At 37.7% G+C, this 22,689-nt stretch overlaps 1 protein-coding gene across 8 annotated transcripts in view; it reads right to left on the reverse strand.

Moving 5' to 3' along the window:
* The window catches only part of SORCS2 (sortilin related VPS10 domain containing receptor 2), a 546,630-nt gene that overhangs the window by 23,639 nt on the left and 500,302 nt on the right, over nucleotides 1-22,689 (reverse strand). For all 8 annotated transcript variants that reach the window (XM_061468482.1, XM_061468463.1, XM_061468473.1 and 5 more), the window contains exons 15-19: nucleotides 10,733-10,853; nucleotides 9,329-9,462; nucleotides 8,566-8,694; nucleotides 7,002-7,173; nucleotides 3,438-3,624 (exon numbers count right to left, since the gene is read on the reverse strand). In XM_061468482.1, the coding sequence (XP_061324466.1) occupies nucleotides 3,438-3,624; nucleotides 7,002-7,173; nucleotides 8,566-8,694; nucleotides 9,329-9,462; nucleotides 10,733-10,853 (743 nt within the window). The remainder of the gene's footprint in view (nucleotides 1-3,437; nucleotides 3,625-7,001; nucleotides 7,174-8,565; nucleotides 8,695-9,328; nucleotides 9,463-10,732; nucleotides 10,854-22,689) is intronic.

Genomic DNA, 22,689 nt, shown 5'->3' on the forward strand with positions numbered 1-22,689 from the left:
AACAGAAATCTAATAAACCTGAAACTGCTATGGAAAAAGCAAGAAACTAAAAAGGAATGATGCTGACTGCTCATTTTCATTATAAAATATCAGCTGTTAGGCTTACAGAACACAAAACCTCTCATTAATGCATACTTTAAAATAGATGTGTGCATCAGGGGAACATATTTTTGGAAATCAAAATAGATAACCTTTTTACTCCAAAATGTGCCTTAGAGTGAGCTTATTTCTTTCTGAACTTCTGCCGATGAAGGCTGTAAACATTATTACTTGTATGAAAGAAATGCATCATTACAATCATTTTATCTGCTGCTTAATGATGTATTTTGTTTCATAGTACAATAATTTTATTGAAAGAAAATCTTTCCCTTGGAGGTTTTTCAGTATCTCTTTTTCAGAACATCTGAGGGTAAAAGCTTTATAATAGCATATTGTGGTAACTAAAATTTCTTAACTTCAGCTGCAACACCTATCCAGGATATCAAACAGTTGTATAGTCCAACATGCGTTTATTACACAGAATGAATATTAAGCAATCATTTTTTGTTCCATTCTAAATACCTTTTAACTCACACAAAGTCTTTAATCCCAGTGCAGACTTAAAGGAAATTAACACTGGTCTAAAGTCTTGCTATTGATCTTTCTTTCATGAACTGAACCATTGCCCATTCACTTCTAATTTTTACTAAATGCTTTTGGTAAATTCATCTTAATAAACTGACTGAACGCCTCTGAGAACAAGTTGTCTGAGCTGTGCACACCCTTTTTCCACCTCACTTGAACAGCCTGTGTCCTGCTTCATCCAGATGTTAGTCTCTATGTTCATTCTGCATTTTCTCCAATGACTCTTTAACCACCTGTGTGAACTCAAGGCATGTTTCCTGCTTAAACAAATGATTTCTCCAATAACCTCTTTATGAAAGGGGACTTAAGACGCCCCTCCTATTACTAGAGCTTCAAGGGAAAATTCAGAAATTGTAGGACTTTGTTCCCCCTAGAAATAGATTTTCCTTCTGATGAGGTAAATCAAAGAAGTCTGGAGGGATCTGCATCACTTTTAATTTTGCCATAAATTTACATTTTCCCAGAGGAAACTGATCATTGTGAGACATGGTTTTGCTCCTGAAGATCACTTTCTTTTCCAAAATTTTTAGAAGGAAAGTTGTGTGGTACTTGAACGATGGATGTTATTTCAAGTTTGCCATTCCTATATACTACAGAGTTAAAAATAATTACTGTGAGTTCTTCTGCTTGTCTCAGTCACACAATTCCATAATGCATTTGAACAAGCTTTGTAGCAACCTTAATTGTGTAGAATTAGTAATGAAGTTGTCTACCACGATTTCTGTTTAACAGAGCTACAATTTCAGTGTGATTTTCAAAGCTTCCTGATTATTCACACACTAGAGATTATGGTACCATGAAAAAGAAAATGTAGACCTAAATCTTCTTCATATCTCTTTATTTTGGGTTACCTACTCACATTTATACTATCAGACTTGCTCTCATTTCTTTTACAGTTCATTAAAAAGTTGTAAATTGTGTGATCTGGATGATGTCCTGCATTACAGGGCATTCCCATAGCAATAGAACTTGTCAGAAGTAAAAATATTCCCTATGCCATTTGTCTCTGAAAAAATTCCCTCAGAATATATCAGCTGGGGATAAGAGTGAAAGCAGGACTCCATGGACATTTCTGCTTTCATTATATTCCAAGTGAAAAGTGTCCCTGAATGAATATGAGTTTCTCTAGAATACAGAAATTGCAGTTCAATTTATGCTAGCTGATCTCCTCAAATCTTTCCTAAAAAAATCAAAAAGAGCGAATCACATCAAAAGCATTTATCCAAGCAGGCTGGGTGACATGCTTCCATGAGTCTTCTAGATCATGAGCTGCATCCACAGACAAGCTCAGGAATGGACCACATCTGCTTCAGTGCTCAGATGCCTCTTCATTTCAGCACCAGTCCCCCTAACACATCAGTCACACAAAAATACCTATTGCTTCTGTAATTTGCAAATCCACTGTATAAAACACAATCAGCATCTTTTATTTTTACTGTTTATCCTGATGTAGGCTGCAGCAGAAGCACATTTTGAGAAAGCAGAGTTTCTGCTTTCCACCAGGGCTTACTTGTCATTCTCTGAATGGTGAGCTGCTCTCCTCAGAGTTTTTTGCCATTCATTGCTTGTACAGATCTACTTTGGCGTGCTTAATCTACTTCTAAGTACCTAGAAGCTCCTAAAAAGTATTGGTCCTAAATACTTATCTGGAATTGTAAAATCATTTAAAATACAAACAGAAAAAGAAACAGGCAATTATATTGAGGTGGAAAATTCAATTCTGATCGTTTCTGTTTGACTTTCATAGAGATTGGCTATTAGCATTAAGGAGCTGGTCTCCATCTGCTAATCAAAGCAGAACTGGAAACTCTGAACTTAAGGACTCTGATTAGCAAAATACACAAACAGCAGCAGTCACTAGACAGGCTGACATAAAGCACACAGGTATGTGCACAGCCTTGTATGTGGCTCTAGTGATTTCCACTGCTTTGGGATTAGGATGGAAGACATGCCAATCATAACAGAGGCAAATAAACAACTGCAGAATGCAAGATGAGTATCTTTCCTTTTGATGTTACTTGTTTCCAAATTTTTGATGCATCTGAAAAGAGGCAAAGCAATAGCTGTCTTGAATCTCAAAGACAGAGGAAAATTCAGTTCCAGTTATAACTTTCCCTCTTCATTTCAATTATGAGATCAGTGAGGTACATTAAGCTTGCAATGGTGCATGGTATTCCCTGTGCTGTGCCATTATTTTCTTTTAAATCTGTTTGATGACGTTTTTAAGGACTTAATTAAGAAGAGGGAGAGAAGTCTATGTTAAGCAATACTGCTTGTCAACACAAAGTTATATCCAAGTACCACTTCAAAACTTTGTGAGAATTAACTACCTAAAATCTAGGTTTTCGTACTTTAATGAGTAGCGTGACTTTTAGAAACACTGAGATTTTGGTTATTTTGTTTTTTAAACCATACAAGAACTCATACATTTCTCAACATGTCTGTTCACTTGCTTCACGCTAGAAGCTCCTAAAAAGACATAGCTTGAAGTGTTAAATTTTAGTGGCTAAGACAGCCAACAGGGTCTTGAGTCAGGAAGATGGATCAAACGGAAGATCTGAACTCAGGCATGCTTGCTATTTAAAAGATTAATGCACCAACCTTTTCGCAAGTCCAAACAAAACTAACTCTGACCCCCTAATACATCAGGCTTGCAAGCCTCTGCCATACACAGTACCGCAAGACTGCATTAAGTTATTGAAAAAGAATATGCATTTTTCCTAATTGTGACTAGCGATCTTCTTTACTACTTCATAGTTGTCTTGAGGTTTTTACACTGCAGCAAAAGTAAGAAAACCAAAGAGCTGATTTACAGTTGACTTGGACGAACACCACAGCCTCGTCGTGCCCAGCCACATTCTCAGCCTTCACCGAGACCCGGTAAATCCCAGGATTCTCATAGTGGTGACGGATGGGTTCGCCAGTCATCGTAAGGTTCACATATATTGCCTTAAAGCCGTCTCCAAGATCTACCTGGTATTTGGTATTCAATACATCACCCTAAAAGGAAATATATATAAAAAATATTTTAAATGGCCAGAACCAAAATAGACAGGACACATGATTATAGCCATTTCCTGAACCACAATAGCATTTCTAGCCCCAGCCAGGTATTTTGACTCAATTGCAAGAGTTACAGTAAAACCACTATACCCATAGCAAAGATTTTATTGGTCATGTGTGCATTAATAGAAAAAAACACAAATTTTCACAGTAAGGTGCTACCTTAAAACAAAAAAGACACCCAAAGCCATTAACCAAGTTGTATGACACAGAAACCAGCACTATTGTCTCAATGAAGCTGGACATTAACTAACATAATGATGCAGGCCAGCCCCAGGATCTGGAGTGATGAACATTTGATTGCAAAGAGCTAAATATAGTTATTTTAGTGAATAACCACTCATCCAGTGAACTTTTAGACTACGTAATTATAAAATAAAATTAATTAGTTTAGACATTCTTCACAGCACCTTCTAAGTAGACCATTGGTGTCTCAACCACATGGCCTTCAAGAGCCATACTAGGATCTTTGTGCAGAGTTGTATCACACTGTACAGAGCTACCTGCATGTTTAGCATGCCATATGCATGCTTAATGAAACAGATTATTGAGCTGGGTTTGGGAAAGGGTTTAAAAGTCCAGCCAACTAATTCCGTCGTGTCAAACATCTCACAGAATTTATTTCATTGCACTTCTGCTAAGTGCCCCTTTAAATCACACTTCCTAAACTCAGGCCTAAAATAGTCCAAGACTGATACTACTGTCAGAGGACAAACATATGGCCATCACTCATGTCATGGTGTGGCTGCTCAGGAGAGAAGTCAGGCTTTTGCTATGTCGACTGGTGATGTGGATGGAGTCAAACGAAAATTCATTTCAACTGCTAGCAGCAACACTTTCTCAACACTCCTGGGAGCACTGCCTTAGCGAGCTGCTCTGCATCCTCAGTAGTCTTCAGCGATATGTTACTCCCTGCTTGCCACAACACACAGCCATCACAGTCATACAATTAAAACAGGCTGCAAGTCCAGGCTGGGTAAAAAATACTTTGTATTGTGAAAACAGTGCTGGTTTAAAATCCTCCATTGCCCCTAGGAAAGGGATATATACATCCATATACTAATCAGGCGACCCGAATGGCCATCAGAGCAGAGGGCTGACACCCGTCAAAGTATTCAAAAATCACTTCCCTGTAAGCCACTCCCTGAAACAGGTTTATATCAAAACGTGATCCCAAAAGTCAGCATTAATGTAAAATCAAAGGAGGCAACAAAGCCTAGAATTTACGTACCCCAGAATTATAAAGGGAAGGAAAACATACTATTATTTCCTCTATTACTTTGCAGTTCGGTTGATTTTCTTCTATATTTTATCAGATGAAAGAGCACTGCTTACAATGTAAAAGAATACCCATAATAAGGAACCTATAAGGTTATCAAATACCTGAACACCGTATGTCAACACACATAAGGAACTTAAAAGCTTCTTCACTGTATTTTTTTCCAAATAACATCTTTCTTTTGACAAGAGATGACTAGAATTTAGCAGAGGAGATAATGTTATTAAAGTTTAACACAAAAGAGATGTCTTCTTGCCAGCAATGTGCCAGTAAGTGGAATCTCTTTACGTGATACTGGTTTGCAAACACTTCTTGTTCCCTCTTTCTTATGCTAACAAGTACACATGCATATTTTTTCCAGGTGAGACAGAAACCAGTGTTGAAAGCCAATGGATGCAAGTTTCTCTTGGTGTTTTATTCTAACAGCTTCCCTAGTGTTGAGATGAGAGTGCTGTCTTCAAAATGCCAAGGCACTTTCTGTTTCCCTGACCAGAAAAGACAGCGAGCAGTGGACAGGTAATAAAAAAGTCACCGAGGGAAAACACAGCTAAATTTAAAAGAACTGGGGCTTCCTCTTCCATGCAAAATAGATAATTGCAATGACATTATTTATACATTCAGCAAAAAGAATTTAGGAAAAATAATTATAACTATATATTATTATTTATAAGGTCACTTGTAAACTGACAAAACATACCAAAGCCTGTTTTCTTTACTTCCTGATGTCTTGCGCCTAGTAACATGCATTCACATAAACAAGTAAATTAATTTTGTTCAGCAGAGAAAGTGGTATGTTTTGGTTTATCCTAGTAGAGCTGTTTCTTAAACTCAGTAAATGTTACGAATTCTCTTTAGACATTGTTGTATAGATTAAGTCCTAAAAACCGCTTCAGGACATTTGAGTATAAATATTATTCGTAGCCATAGGGGGCAGCAAACTGCTAGATTTCTTCTAAATATGCCTTCCACTTCTACGTACTGAGCAAAGACTTCATCAGAAAACACAGCACGGGATTCTCTTCCAGATCCCTCACTTCTGAAGATTTTTGAATAGTTTTAAATGCTTGCAGTATTGCCACAGAGATTCCTGAAAGCTTCAGTAGGAAAAAAAGTCAAACTGCCAGTCAAAATCATTAGGAGTCCAAATTGCAACCAAATGCTCTATCCTTACAATAAACATTTCCAAACAAATCCTAAAAAGAGAAGGCAGCATAACTTGCCACACAAACTGCTGGGGCACTGCAAGCACTGGGACAGAGAGCCTGTGAAGTGTTAAGCAGCCCGGTGTTCTGCACATAACCTTCTTGATTCCATTACAGAAATTAATCCCAAGTGCCCGATTTATATTGCACAGGTTTGCCAAAACGTGTGAACTTTGTTCAAGTTCTTGTAAATCAGTGGGGTTAGCCAGGAAGTACAACACTGTGGTAACCTGAGCACAGCAGTTATAGCCTAATGGTAAAAAACAAGCGCTAGGAAATACACCCACAGCAAACAGTTCGTCCAAAAGTTACTCAGTGCTGTTGGTCAGGGCCTTAGGGCATTGTTTCTCTCAATAAACAGAAAAAATCCCCATATCTCTGGGAACACAACTAATACATAATAAACGTCCTTCTGTTGTGCTCTTTGCTGATTTCTGTAAATTTTTGCCTCATTCTTTTCTGAAAAGCAGATTCTCAAAAACACTTAAATCAAAATATTAAATGTTGTCTGCATTTCTGTTCTTCTCTGATAGAGCAGTTGAAATTTTCAGTCTAAGGAGACTTTGGTAATTTAGTTCCTTTGATTTTGCAAGAAGTTGTTGCCTTTAAGGAATAATTACTGACTCCGCTGCTGAGGAGACAAATCCCATTCTGTGGACAGAATGTGGTGGTTTACTGAGCTTACTGCATTGTCTGATTTACTTGAAAACAGAAGTTTCAATATTCAGAAAGTTATTCATCTTTGTCTCAAGCACAAATTACTATTTATTCAGCAGCAAAGCAGGGAGGAAAAATAGTGATGAAACTTTCATAAAGCCAATGTTCATTCCTACCTGCTCTTGTCTGACAATGAAGGTGATATCTTCCCCAGGCTTAATGGCCAGGCTTTCTTCCCTGATGCTGATCTGAAGTCCTTTGGGAGCAATCAGCGGACACATATGCTGTGCTAAGTTCTGCTGAAGGTCTACGCCACCTTCACACACGTTAGAAATAACTTTCCTGTACCTACAAAAACAGTACACAGTGGGCACAGTGAATGAGAGGTGAAGGAGAATACCATCAGAGGCACTGAATATGAGTGTGATGGCAGCTAATGAATATTCCTTGGGTTCACAAACAGACAAGATTACAGATGACCTAAACGAATTCATGATACAAATACTTTGATAGGGGATATTGCCTTTACTGAGTGAAACCTGTTGAAGAAAGATGGTGTGGAGCACAATAATGATTTCACTTGTATGCATTGGAAGAGTCTGCCTTTTCGAACTTAGAAAAATGACAGAGCAGCCCTCCAGGAGCTAGAACATCTGCTGCCCTCTCTGCCATACCCTTTCCTAGCGTTCAGCAGTCCTCAATGCTATGGAGGTCTTGGTTCAGCCCCCAAAGAATAGGAAGAAATTAGACTAAGTAGCTTCTGCATTAACTCAGAGTCAATTGTTTAACTGCTGCTCTCAAATCTATGCATTTCTTAAAATGCTTAAAGCATTTATTTAACATAGCAGTATAAACGAGTGAAAAACCTAACACTTATAAAGAAATAATAATGGAATATCAGATGTGTACCTTAATTATTTACAGATCATTTTCACTCAGGTATGTTATTCTTAAACATCCTTTAAAATTGGAGTCAGATTTCACTCTTTTGAATTCCTATTCTGTATACCACAGCTGTCAGCCGCAACCCAAAAGGCATCATTTTCCTTGGTAAGGCAAATATACACAGAGACTGTGATTCTATTGCCAGATTTGACATTTCATCATTTGGTCCTCATCTCCACAACCAACAGAGATGATGTTATGATAAGCCAGAATAGATGCCAGCTGCAAGTTATTCTCAGCACAGACGTCAGACTACATTGTACTGTACATTCTATGCTGTATTGTTTACAGTTACTGAAGCTTTCCTTTGATTCTGAGTGGCCCATATGGTCAGGAAAAGAATCTATTCTCCACAGAAGTCCTTACCCCTATAGAAGCAATGTGGGAAGTTCTGTGAGATGATACTGGCTCCTTAGAGTTATTAATTGAATTCAAACTGAAAATTGGTTTGAACCCAAGCAAAGGGCTAAAAGAAAAGGCTCTGAATGGACATTCCTAACCATGGTCACAACACATCACAAAAAATTATAGGAAAAAATAATAAGACAGCTCCCCCTCTTCTTGAATGGATTATTTTTTGAACTGCTGTGAACATGTAAAGTAGTATTTCCAGTTCATTAATTTGCAGGCACCTTCTGCACGTGTTCTAAATCAGAGTCAGAACTTCCACATTTCCGAGTTTTTCCAGTTTGCTTTATTTACGTTTCCTTCAAACTACTTTTGTGGCCCTTGGTCGGAACGTTCTCCTCCTCTCTGGAAGGCTCTGCAAGCCGGTAAAACGCAAAATCAGCTTACCCAGTGCTGCTGGTGTATGCCTGCCCCAGCACACAGTCTTCAGGAGGTGCTTCTGGGTTAAACCAAAAGTCAGCAAAACATTTGCTGGACTCTGACTTCAGAGGTGCAGAGCGCTCAAACCCATAATCACTGAAAAACATCAACACCAAGAGTGTTACTTCAATGCTGCTTCATTCAACAGTCTCACTTGGCGTGGATGAGACTACTTTTTTAAGAGTAAAACCATTTTTTTGGTATTATTCTACCAGCAGAACATGCAAGTTGGTGAAGCCAGTTCTGTCCTAAGTCTAATGTCAACAGGACTTGAGTACACTTTGAGAAAAAATGGTTGCAATTACTTTGTCGGTTCTGCAAAATTAACACTTTTGGTAGCTTAGATTTTTAACAGGTTTTCTTTGCCACTCAGACCAAAAATGTATTTATTCTGGGTTGGGTTTTGGGTTGTTGTTTTTTTTTTTTCTTTATTTGCAAATAGAAAGGGTTTGCTTGCCTTACAAATCAATCTAATAGTCATTTTTCAAGTCTTGATCAATAGAGAAAAACATCAGGATTTGTTCAGTCAGGTAAAACAAATACTTAAAACATGGTGGTGTTTTTAAAACAAAGGCAAATGCAAAAGCAACATGTTATTCAAAGAACAGACTGCCTATTTGTTTATACATGGGTGTGTGGGGAGAGAGGCAAAAGGAAGAAAATAAATCCATCTCAAACTCTAAGTAACTATTTGCTAGCAATAAATCAAAAGGTCCACAGACAGACTTACCATAGGAAATCAGAGTTCACACATTCACAGACTTTGGATGTGAGAGCTGATGTGAAACTTCTCCCTTTAATGCACCATGATGTAATCTTCCTCTTTCGAAAGCTCCTCTGTTGGCCCATGATGCAACGATCACCCTGAACATCAAAGCACCGGACTTATTGCACGCCGTGACCTACATCACACAGACGTGACCTTATACTGTTCTGAGAAAGTCTGGTCTTGCTACCAAGACTATAAACTTGTATAAACTCTCTCATATTCAAATGTACAGGTATAGAAAGCTCTCTTATCCATGGCTGTACAGTAACGGGCCATTACACAGTCATAAAATACATTATATTTCAGGGCAAAATCCAAAGATGTTCCTGAAAATTCAAGTTCAGTTCAACACCGTGTTTCACGTGTGCACAACCTAGGCACAAGTCTACAAGTGGCCATTTAAAAATACAGCGTAGATGCAGATGGCTGAATCACTATGTCTTGTGTGGGCAGTCAACAAGCACTAACCATGCAGACATAGGTAGAATGAAGACTATCTGCACACACTCCACTGGTAACCAGGCAGCTGCAAGTACTCTGTCAAAGTCATTTTAGTAGTTTCTAATTTCTGAAGGACAATTCAATGCCAGTACCCCAAGATACTGGCATGAGAACTAGCAAATGAAAGCTGGAGAAGCACAGTCATAAGCCAAAAAAACCCAACCCTGCAGAGAGATTGAGAACAAATGTACTGGAAGAAACAAAACATAATCAGAATTATGATTAATATATTATGAATTATATGACATATTTCATTTAATGAAAAAAGAAAGGAAAAAAAAAAGGGCAAAAACCAAACAAAAAAAACACCAAACCCCATTTAGTCAATACATCATATAGAGAATGTGGCTTCCCAAAATTGCATTTGGCCAGAACACCAGGATTAGCACAGCCTTAATGCATTACTGCAGAAATGGTATTGCCCAAAACAACTGGACTCCATTACCTGATTGGTCCACTGATAATTTAAATTACTTCTGGAATGGACTTTACTCATGGCAATTTATGTATGAGTACAGTATGTGGTACGAAAGTTGGCAGAACACACAAATGCATGTTGAAATTGTTTCAATCAATATTACACGCTTTAGTTTACGGTATATGCTTCTCAACCCAGCAGGACCACCTATTATTATGGCAAACCACCAGATACACTTCTGTCTTTCCCAGGACACAGATCACACAAGTGAAGGGAACATAAAATCCTCTCACATTTTAAACTCTTGTAAAATCAGAAAATACCAACATATGGAGATCAAAGCTGGGGATGTAGCATCCAAATGCTATTTATTTGAAAACATACAGGTCTACATGAATACAAAAGCTATGGAAAAGTTGTGGCAGTTAACATAAGGCTGTGAATACCTGTAGATTTGTGAGCTCCCAAGACTCATAATCATCATCAGTGCACTCCCTGGGGAAGGATGGTCTGAAGTCCACCTTTACCAGCTCCCAGTCTGAACGGTAGCTTATATGTCCAAAGACCCTGAACAGAAAGATCGAAAGTAAAAATCTTACTGCAAATAAATACCATACACCTGAGATTCAAATTTTCAGTTCTATCTTTTCCTTTCTACAGTCATGGCTCCCTACTAAAAGTCCCTCGCATTTTTTCTTCCGCTTTCATTCCTCTTCATGTAAAAAGTCTTAGTTAGCAAACACTTACTAATTGTCCACAAAACTTTACAATGAAAAAAAAAACATAGCTCATAGATTTTTTTTATATTTTTTTTTTTCCCCAGCAAAATTATCCAGTAATTTAGTTGGAAAAAACACTACCATTTCTAATTTGGAGCCCAACATTTTTGTCTATTATATTGTAATATGGAATATACAGAATGCTCAGGTTTTGACAGGGAGATCAGATCAGGAAGCAGAATTAAGCATCACTGGATTCAGTTTTCAGCTCTGTCACTCATTCTGTGTGACTATAGTGCAACTTCTTCAGTTATTTGTTTGTTTTTTTGTTTGTGGAGGTTTTGTTTTGCTTTTAGCTTCTACAGATTTCAGATGGCAATCTGCTATTGTTTAAACTCACAGCAGTATCATGAAATTGTATTAATTTCTAAGGAATACACTGCATTTACACATTGTTCTGAGGAACTCTTGAGTCTCCTCCTCATTTCAGCTAGTCCTATGTATCAAAAAACAAACTGTAAATTTCTTTGAGGGAAGGAGGGGAAAAAAGAAAGGAAATCTCATTGCTTTGAAAACCAAACTGCAGTTTCAAAGCAGCCAAAATTTTCAAAGTCAGAACATTCATTTCCAAAACAGAACAGTTAAGTATGACATCCAGCAACAAATTAGAAAGGATAAAGACTCTATTTGGGCAAAAGTCAAATGTATTTGTGGTTTGTATCAGGCTTATGTGATATGATTTACTTGCCAAAGAATTTAAGCTTGATTCTGAAGCCAACAATTTCTGTGCAGTTCATACTGCACAGAGTTCATGTTTCAAGATTTAGTAGCATTCTCTAAACTAATTCATTCCTTTTGTTTTGCCCTCAGTTTTGTCCAAATCCAGACAAAGCAGGAATGGTACAGTTTTGCTAAAAGCATTCTGCTGTGCACAGTCTTTTCTCTTGTCCTGAATACCAGGTTCAAAGTGGAACTAGGGTACATCAGAACTTAGGAAATAGTGGATTCTCTGCAGCACAGAGGCAATGTCATCATACTGAGCATCCTTCCTGGTAGATGGGTGTAGAGCTCTGAAGTCTACCAAACAGGGTGAAAAATAGTTGTAGAGACTAAAGATGTACAGTAATTTTCCATTTTATTTCTCCTGTCTTTGCTTCTCAGTTACAGCACAGAGATGTAAATATCTACAGATTATCGCCCACACTGCTCACATTATAGTGACTGAACAATCCATGCTCACAGGAAACTTCACCATCAGAAGCACGCTTAACTAAACAGAAACCTGCATTTAGTTTGCATGTCTTCCTCTTTTCTTGTAAGGCTCTGAGATTAAAGGACTTGAAGCATCTACTTTCCTTCTAAATGTACCCATGCCTTAGAAGTAGAAACAATACACAAAAATTAAACAATGTGGCTATATGTGCACATAGGTGTGTGGTCCCATTCTCTCACTGAGACCTACAGGTTTGGTTCCCTTTTTCTGGTTCAGCTGGATCCTGAAAGCTGTTGTCACCATGTAATCTTAATCACTTGTAGTTACATATTCAGTAAAGTGACTACTTAGGTGGTCTCATGTTTTCTCCACAATGCCTGCTTCAATATGACTGGCTTTGCTGACAGGCATGAAGTATCTTTTGTATGCTAAATACCTGAATTTTTTTCTTTTACAGTATCTTTTCTTCCATACAAGGTATTAAAATAAGGCAGACTCCATTATGTGCTTATACAGCTAGCCACCTTAAAAATCATTCTTTAGACACCACAAATCTTTACAAACCGGTTGCATTTCTTTTATTAACTCATTTATCAACAAACACATTCAAGTTCAAGGAGCCAAGTCCTGTCAAATCTTCACTCCTGCCTCAAAAAAGGTATTTTTTTATGAATAAATGACATTTTCTTCATTTGTGTTAGTTATTTCTGGCAGATTAGGCAGAAAAGGAGAGGAAAGGAGATGGATGCTTAAGTTCAATACAGAACAGAATAATCACTGAACTATTGATAATTATCTTTGAGACCTTACAGAGGGTGATCCCAGATGAGTATAGAAAGGGAAACATTTCACATATATATATATGTATATATAGATGCATGCATGCACACACATATATATGGAGGGAGCAGAAACACATATATGTGTGCGTGTATATAATCATACATACAAAGCAGCAAAACAGAGCCCAGGGAGTTAAAGAATTAATTTTGGTATCCACAAAGATACCAAACAAATTCTTAAGCTACCCACTTAAAAGCACCTTGGAGATAATTAAAATGATAACAGCCACCATGGATTTGCCAAAACCAAATCATGTCAAACTAATGTAATTTACTTCTTTTACAGGGTAACTGGCTTAGCTGATAGAGAAAATGTAGCATATTTTGACCTTTGTTAAAACTGTAATACAGTTCTAGCTGACATTGTCACAAGATAAAAAAGAAAGCATCAGTGCAGATAAAATTGTAATGAGGAATAGAAGTACATACGCAATTAGAAGAATCCATTTTCAAAAGGAGTCATCAAACACAGAAATATTTTGAGTAAGTATCACACAGATATGATGGGTCCATAAGCCAATATTTTTATTAACACCCATGTGGTCAAATAACACCTAAAATTTGGGAGATATATATGCATGTTATATGCATATTTACACACCCACTAAAAATTAATTTGAAGAGGGGCAAGGATGACTCGTAAGCTGCTTAGAGAATATAACTAATGAAGAAAGTTTGAAAGAAGTGCATTTTTCTCTGGAAAAGATAAAGATGAGAAGTACAATAAAATGTCTTCATATGGTCTTGTAGGTTGAAGAGTTGTCTTCAAAGAGACCTTGAAGAAGGACAAAACCCAGGAAGGACAAAAATCAATAAACTTAAAAAGTTACAGCTGCACAATTCTCTAATTCCTTCTCCTCAGCACTGGTGAGGTCACACTTCAGTGCTGTGTCCAGGTCTGGGCTCCTCAGTACGAGAGACATGGACAAACGGGAAGGAGTCCAACGAAATGAGCCATGAAGGTGGTGAAGGGGCTGAAGCACCTCTGCTATGATGAAAAGCTGAGAGAGATGGGGCTGAGAGGCAACAGGAACAAACTGAAACATGGGAGGTTACCTCTGAACATCAGGAAAACACGTTTTTACTGTGAGAGTGACAGCATTGGCACAGGCTGCCCAGAGAGGCTGTGGAGTCTCCAACCTTGGAGATACTCAAAAGCCACCTGGAAAAGGTCCTGGGTGGCTGGCTCTTGGTGGCTCTGCTTGAGCGGGGGGGGGGGGTTAGAAAAGATCATAGAACCACAGAATCAACTAGGTTGGAAAAGATGTTTAAGATCATCAAATTCAACTGTCACCCCAGGACTGCCAAGTCCACCACTAAGCCATGTCAGCCTCGGACTACCCTTTCAGAGAAGAAATTTTTCCTAATATCCAATCTAAACCTCCCCTGGTGCAGTTTGAGGCTGTTTCCTCTTGTCCTATCACTTGTTACCTGGGAGATCGGCCACCTCCTTGCTCCATCCTCCTTTCAGTTAGCTGTAGAGAGCGATATGGTCCTGCTTGTCTTCTCTTCTCCACACTAAATAACCTCAGTTCCAGCAACTCAGTATCTCTTTTGTAGTGAGGGCCCCCACACTGAACACAGTATCTGAGATGTGGCCTCACCAGTGCCAAGTACAGGGGGATTATTACTTCCCTAGTCCTGCTGGCTGCAGTAACAACCTCCAGAGAACCCTTCTAACCTCAACCATTTTGTGATTCTGTGATGGTAATGATACAAGATATTGAGGTTGTTTATTCTCCCTCACTAGAGCAAGAAATTAGTGAAACAACAGGAGTAGAGCCAGATTTTTGAGATTAGATTGCCCAGTCCCACATCCTATATAAAGTTACAAAATGGATATAAATTACTCTAGAGATTATGCAAATTCTCCTAAAGTAATACAGAAGCTACATAGAAACTATATGTGTACACAGCAAAAGCACTACTTCAGCGGGTGAACTATAAGTCTCTCCTCTGTAGATTTTTAGTGAGACAGAATAACTTTTCTCCTTCTTGGTCCAGCCTCTTTCAAAAAAAAATTAATTACTCATTTCCATTATGGCTGTTCTGAGTTTACAGACTGAAAACCATGTTCTGACAGAGCACAATAACTGCACTACTGATTCCATCATTCTTTGCCTTAAAGTAACAATCCTGAGATTCAAGGAAGCGTACCAGCACAGCCACAAACCCCATGAAAAATGCAGTCATACAGATTTGTAATTCCTGGGGTAAATTTTGTAAGGAATCCAGCTTAGCAAACTGTTTGACAAAAAAGACTTAATGATTATTAATGCTGTTGCTGCAGTAACACAAAAGGGTTTTGCACATGCACCAGAAAGGCCCATTTAAATGCATTGCCAAAATTTATTAGAACAAAAAAGAAGCATTTTTCCAAAGTAAAAAATATATGCATGTATTAAGTAGGATTCAATGGATTAGACAAAAATATGAGCTGCAATAAAGCAATACATAACAGCAATCACAATCTAATTGCTCAGGTGCAAAATATATATGTCCAATAAAATCATATGAGTGGAAAAAACTGGAACAGTGCAGCAAGTGTAACTGATGATTAGAAGTTAAATATCAAGATGATAGTAATTCATAAGCTACTAAAACCCTCCTCTGATTAATTATATTTCATTAGAAAGCCATCAAATAAATTCTGTTGAAACTATGAAAGATGACACTGTGATAAATAATTTTTGAAAGAAATTCCAATTACCTTGGAAATTGATTTAGTTTTATTTGCAAGAATTTGTGATCCATAATTTTAACTTCAGTGTTTCAGTTGCCAAACCAACTTTGTACATTTATTCCTAGTTCATTTATGAGCACATAATTTTTTAATTTGACTGCATCAGTTGATAGATAAGACAGTTACATGTAGTTTTTAAACTAACTCATTTAAACTATTTGCTGGAAGATTGCTAGTTATTTCTGCTCCTGATAAAGCTCATAATCAGGGGGAGCTAATTTAACAGAAATTTTATGCAATGATAATTTTTTCCACTAAATTCACACTTCTATTCAATAAAAAAGTGCATTATTCAATAGCTGTTCCTAGTTCAGATGCACAGTAGTAGCTGCGTCACCTGCTGCCTGTATCATTTGCAAACAACCAGCTATGCTGGTGCTGATGCTGGAGGCTCCCAGAGACTTACCAGGTAAATATTCAGCTTCCATGACCTTATTCAGGAGAAATGATTTTGACAACACACTGCTCACCTCAGATGTCACAGCCATAACTTCTTATAACCTCTACACTTGCCCTCCTCTGTTGCTTTTCTGCTGTGCTCTTCAGGACTTTGTTCATAGGTTTTCACAGCATCAAAACATTCTTTGCCACAGTAGAGCTACAGTGTTCCATATCATGCATCTAATCCCACATAAATTAAGATACACCTTGAGCTGTCATATTATGCTGCTGTACCTCTGAGCCATTAGCTATATTATCTCTGGACAAAGAGAATGGCTTTAAGCAGCCTCAGAGCAGCACAGCTGAACCTGCAACAGTTTTGCTTTACTGATGAGTATTTGAGAACACTCAAAGACCGTGGAGTGGCAGGGGTAATCCTGCTGTACTATCCCACCAAGGTCACAAAGACAGCACATGTGCAATTTATTGATGTATAATCCAGCACCTTACATTGTCCAAGTTTTGCAGTTTTACTGAAGACTAGTGATGACAACTGCGTGATGCACAGCTACTTCTGTTTGAAGTCAGAGGATTCTAGACACACTACTTTAATCTCCCAAATGCTGTGTTGGCTTTTGCTCTCCTCTATATGACTTCGTCAACAACCATGATGTTTGAAACAGAAAGCTGACTGCTCTATTGACACACTCTGCTAACTTAACATGTCAGTTGGGAGTGGAACAGGACTTCTAGTTTTTTGGGAGAGACTTCAAATGTATAAAACTGACCACAAAAGGTAGGGTTTGAATCAGAGTCAGTTGAGAACAGTACATACAGGTGTATGGGCAATCTCAATGGCTCTATGTTAGATAATATCTCTAAATTCCTCTGGGCAGCGAATTAGCAAATATGTCCAAGTGTTCAAGGCCAGGTTGGACACAGCCTTGGGCGACATGGTCTAGCGCGAGGCATCCCTGCCCATGGCAGGGGGGTTGGAACTATATGATCTTAAGGTCCTTTCCAACACTAATTATTCTATGGTTCTATGTGCAAAAAGGCAAGTACATTAAATTCTTTATGGATCTGAACCTCAAAATTCAACAGTGAGTATGTGACCTAGCTAGGAAAGGAAACCAGACTCTCAGAGATACTAGTTAATCATTTTAACAGCTCTCCATCTATCTCTGGGAAAGTATTTGTTTAAATGGAAGTAGTCACAGAGCTACGATAAAATGTGGTATTTAGATCTTGCTCCCCATAGAAGTCTTGCTTTCTTGTAGTAAATCATATTATTAGGAAATGTAATTGTCAGTGAACTTAATGTATCTTTTTTTTTTAACTATCACACCTCCCTGATAATTTTCATAACAGAGCTGCAATTGCACATTAAATATTTAATCTACCTTATAGTTCAGAGGCCATTTACATAAAACCAGTGGCAACATTCTCAGTTATCTTTTACGTTAGAGTAGTGTATTAGAAGTTTCTTTCCAGTTTATGGTGAACTCAAAGATCCAAGTCCTTGCTTCACTTAAACCTTCACACAAACGATGACAATATAACTAGAAAAGCAAATGTCACAATCTTTATGTTTTGTCTCTTGGAGTTCGTATTATTACAGTGCCTTTGAACATACAGTGAGACATATGACCTCCCCATGCCAAAATCTGTAAAGAAATTACCAAGCTGAGGGAGTAAAGTGATGAGGCTGTGGCATGGAAGCACACGTTTTATCTTTAGGGTAATCACTGCCAACAGGTAGTTTTCTCCTTAACTCACAGAGGCAGTAACATTAGTAATGACAGAATTTCCAAGGCGATATGGGTTGGAGGAGCAGGCTAGCCATGACTATGTCCTGCAGTGCTATTTAAAGCTTACCATTTTCAAAAGGAAATGACAGATTAATCTTTATAGCTATGCTTTCCTTCTAACAGTTGTCTTTGCTTCCTTTACACCATTGTAAAATCAGTAATAACTAGATAAATCAAAGGGTTCATACTAGTAAAATGGGTGAAAGTAAAGTAAGATCCAAGCTGCAGTCTGTTATACATCAAGATTATCATTCAGCATATTTTTCTAATTCCCCAAAAGAACGTAACAGAGGTCACATTTCAGTGGCCCTCCAAAATTGCAACTCCAGAAATGATGAATGCTTCCATGTGCAAAAGTGGACACCTGCCTGCATAAAGCAACTGCACATGAAAAGCGCTTGTGTACACAACAGATAATGTGCAAATATGCCGAGACGCTTATGATTTAAGTGCCTCACACTACAAACATATGCATATACTCAATGCACTAAAGAGAAGAGTAAGGGTATTGGTTTTTTATTTAGTTTTGATTTTTTATTGTTTGGTTGCTGAAGTGAAAAATAAGGGGAGGAAGCAATTTAGTTGAAACTGAACCAAAATATGTTTTGGTTTTCTTTTTGTTTTCTACCCCTCCACCCCCAGTAATAATTGCCATTCGTTCTTTTATGCCCAAACATCTTGTTTTCAGCCCTTTTTCAGAGGAAAAAGAACGGAAATGAATACTTAAGTTCTTAGAAGTGCTGTGGAGGACCAGGATGAGCCTGTTCCCCTTTTATCCAGAATCAGAGTGGCTCCATAACATTCTATTTGGTAAATTCCTATGCAAGAACAAAGTTTTAACATGCAAGCTGTCAGGAAAAAAATGCAGATTTAATGCCTAGCCTGATGCCTTATGCAGAAGTAAATACAAATTGGACAGTGAACAGAATAAGGAGAAACGTATGGCATTGTAGAGGATAGCTTTCCTTCATTCAGCTCTCTGCTGTCATCGTACTTCAACTCAAGTTATTTTGGGATAATAGCAAAATGTTACAGTTACTGCCTTAGCTAATACTTCCCTCCCAACCCCCAACTCACATATTTAAAAATCAGGTCTCTTTTGTCACAGGTAGGAAATTATTCATTCAGACTTCACCTGACAAAGCCAGAGTAAATAGCCTGTGCTCACTTAAATGGTAGCTCCTTCATTTTGAGAGGAGTATAGCAAATATAGCAAAATGGAGTTCAAGACCCCACCCCAAACTAAGCAAAACGTTTAAAATATTTAAGTGTTGGTTCAAGTTCCTAATGTCTACCTCATTGTCACCATTTATTAGAACTGGAAGCTAAAATGGAACTGTCTCCCTGAAAGCAAATTTAGAGCATCACAGCTGCAGGCACCCAGCAACAGGGGCTCAAAATGACACAAAAACTCCACCTGACTGAAAAAGTCAAGTGTCACCCTTTTTCGGTCCTCCTTTAAGTAGGGACAAAGTGATAAAAGATTCTTAAAGGACATGGATTCCTAACTTTTCAGTTCCTCATATTCAGATATATTTCCAGGTCTGCCCTAAATATGGGCTTTAGAAAGACAACGAAAGCACCATGTTCCCATGCTTCTCCGTATGTTTTGAAAACTATGGAAAGAAATGAAATAAACAATGCTTTACCCTCTGAACTTCTTCTGAGCAGAGGGAGAAACAGGGGCAATCCCATGGTCTTGGCTCCAAAACCACAGGTTGGCATTGACTTGCTCTGCTAACATCTCTGTCTACAGAGATGATGGTAAAGGCATTATACTTGCTACTAAACAGACATCTCTACATCTGGATTAGCAGGTATGTAGATTAGACTGAAGTAGAGTAGCTGGTTTGCTTTTTTCAATGTTTTTATAGAAAGACAGGAAGAGAATGGTGATAAGTTTATCTATTGCCAAACAGGTACGTTCCTCATTATCCAGAGTAGAACAATCATTTCATAACTGAGCAATGCTTCTCAAACAAGAGATTAACTAGCTGCAAACAAAACCTAGATTTTGCCTTGGGAAATCAGATATTCTTTTACATAGTGAGGCTTTATCTACCATCTATCCACACTTCTTAAGGGTTGCAGTATGAAAAAGATCGAAGTGAGGAATTCACAACACTGAGAAGTACCTCCACCTAATAAGATTACTCAAACAGGAAAGGTAGTGTGCTGCCACATGTGGCACTACAATAAGCCCCACAAATACACGTAATGTTGACTTTTACTGATGTTGTTAAAGGTGAGGTTGACATTCCTAGCAGAATTTACAGCTGCAAAAATCCATATGGCTCTCCCTAACACCTGTTAATATCATATCAATCTGTTTTGAGTAAGTTTAAGACCATTTCCTTGCTTCCACTATCACCTAGGAATGCAACAGGAACAACAGACTTTCAAGACAGCAAAATGCACATGCAGGAGTTCTTCAGTTCAAAAATGTCATAAAGTTCCCAGCAGCATCTTAAGTTGTCACTTAAAAATCCCTCTGGAAAAATATAAAATTACCGATAAGGAAGATTTTGATTCTACTTGACATAAAGAAAAGCAGTCCTTTTACACAACCTCTTACTGGCCTTTTAAAAGGGGCAATGGCCTGCGGTACCATAGTTGTCGTGCCTACTGGGTTTACACTGCAATCTAAATAACCCAGTTTTGGAATCACTTTGAGAAGCTGAAATGTGATTTAGAAGTCATTTTAACAGGTTTGAAACTTTCATTATATGAACTACTTCCTCTGAAGAGGAACATCAATATTTCAGACACAGAAAAATTCTTCCTTTTTCCACTGAGTTAGGCCATTACTCAATACAGCATTATTAAGTAGTTTTTCTCAAACATAACATATTGTTAAGTAGAACACTAGGTTGCAGTTACTTTCATTTGTAAAGAATTTAGAGAAAACAAAGCCTGCTAGACCATAAAATATACATGAACATATATTAATAATATGAGCAAATATGCATGAATTGATGAATATATATCAGTTGAGAAAATATTTTAGCAAATCTTACTTACTCATTTAGCAATAAATGGTGGATTTGAGCTCTTCATTTAGAAATGTACTTTTACACAGATTGAGTTTCCTAAACTTTATGAATACTTTATTGCTTATCTTTTCTAGAACTCTTAACTAGGTCTATTTAGAAATTGATTTTTACACAGAATGAGTTTCTTAAAAGTTTTGAGTACTTTACCACTTAAAACTCTTAAAAGTCTTAATTAGGTCTATTGAAGAGCACAACAGAAAAAAATGTATTTTCCTTGGCATTTGAGTGTACATATATTAAATACTGCAGGGGATTTGGATGAATGATTTACATTAATGTTGACTGGCAGATGACAACCCAGTTTTATGAGAACTTCTGACAAGTCAACATTTGTTTTATTCCGCTCTGGAGAACACAAAACTTTCTTAAATGAGGACTTGAGGGAACCAGGTTCATACTCCCTTGTTTCTTCAGCAAAGCTACCAGACCACTTCATTAGAATAGGAATTCAAACAGAAGTGCCTTACAAGTCAGGTCAACGTCCAGTCACCACGCTGAGAATGAGAAGTCCCTCTTACACATGTTGTTACTAGGTTCCTTAACATCTTTCCAGATGACCTTTTTGTAGATTCTTTTTTCATATATATATATATATATATATATATATATATATATATATATGCAAATTAAATACTTTGAAGAAAATCCCTAAGATTACTTCAGTGGAACCAGGATTTTACCCTATGGTCACAGGCACTTTCTGTACAAGTAGAATATACTCTGACTCTTTTGTGAGTTTATTCTAGAAGCCTGAAATGCAATAGTGTCCCACAATTTCACTGTAGACTTGGCCAGTTATTACCTTCCCACTTCAGGGTTATGCTCTCTCTCCTGATTTATGCAGATTTTAAGATTGGACTCTTTATTCAAAGTCCTTATTCAAACAAACTCCATACAAAAGGGAGAAACCTAAATTCCTGTACAAGGGACAAATGTCAGACTAGGTCTTTAGTAATGGATCTGGGGATTCCTCAGGGTGAAAGACACCATTTCCATTACAATACACAAGTTCATCTTACCATCTTCTACTCAGAAGAAATATCATTTTTTACCTAATAAAATGGAAAAGATGGCATAGTTGATTTTTTTTTTCCTCAGGAGTGTATCAGTGGATGACATTTCTGAAAAGCAGCAAATCACTGCAGATTAAGTCATGCACAGCGACTCAGTACAAGCATGAAGTTTTGTGAGAAAATGACCTAAGCCAAACAGAATGACAAAAGGTCTTGATGTAAAGTCAGACAGAGCACCATTAGTCAGACAGCATCATCCTGGAGGTAAAACACCATCAAAGGCAGTACAAGAGACAAGGGAGCTGACACAATGCAACAAGGAAACAGTAGAGGTTTATTCCTCTCATTATCTTTAAAGTCCAGTAGGAATGCTGCAAGTCTTCCAGGGCCAGTCTGTGATACTAAGTGTATGACATCCTCTATATTCAGTAGAACTAAAGCAAAGTAAGTCCCTACAAGGCTGACATTGAAATGCTGTAGTCAAGAGTGCACTTAGAAACACAGAAGACACAGGATACTTTTTTTTGTCAATCTAGGCTCATGTTCAAAATTTAGGTACAGTTTTATATATTTCAGATGGATGATTTCAAAAAGGAATCATATTTTACAAGAGTTTTTTAACCCATTC

This window comes from Pezoporus flaviventris, unplaced genomic scaffold, assembly GCF_033815535.1.
Source record: "Pezoporus flaviventris isolate CSIRO_AGI_PZ_B2104156 unplaced genomic scaffold, CSIRO_AGI_Pfla_v1 ptg000002l, whole genome shotgun sequence".
NCBI classification, from domain to species: domain Eukaryota; kingdom Metazoa; phylum Chordata; class Aves; order Psittaciformes; family Psittacidae; genus Pezoporus; species Pezoporus flaviventris.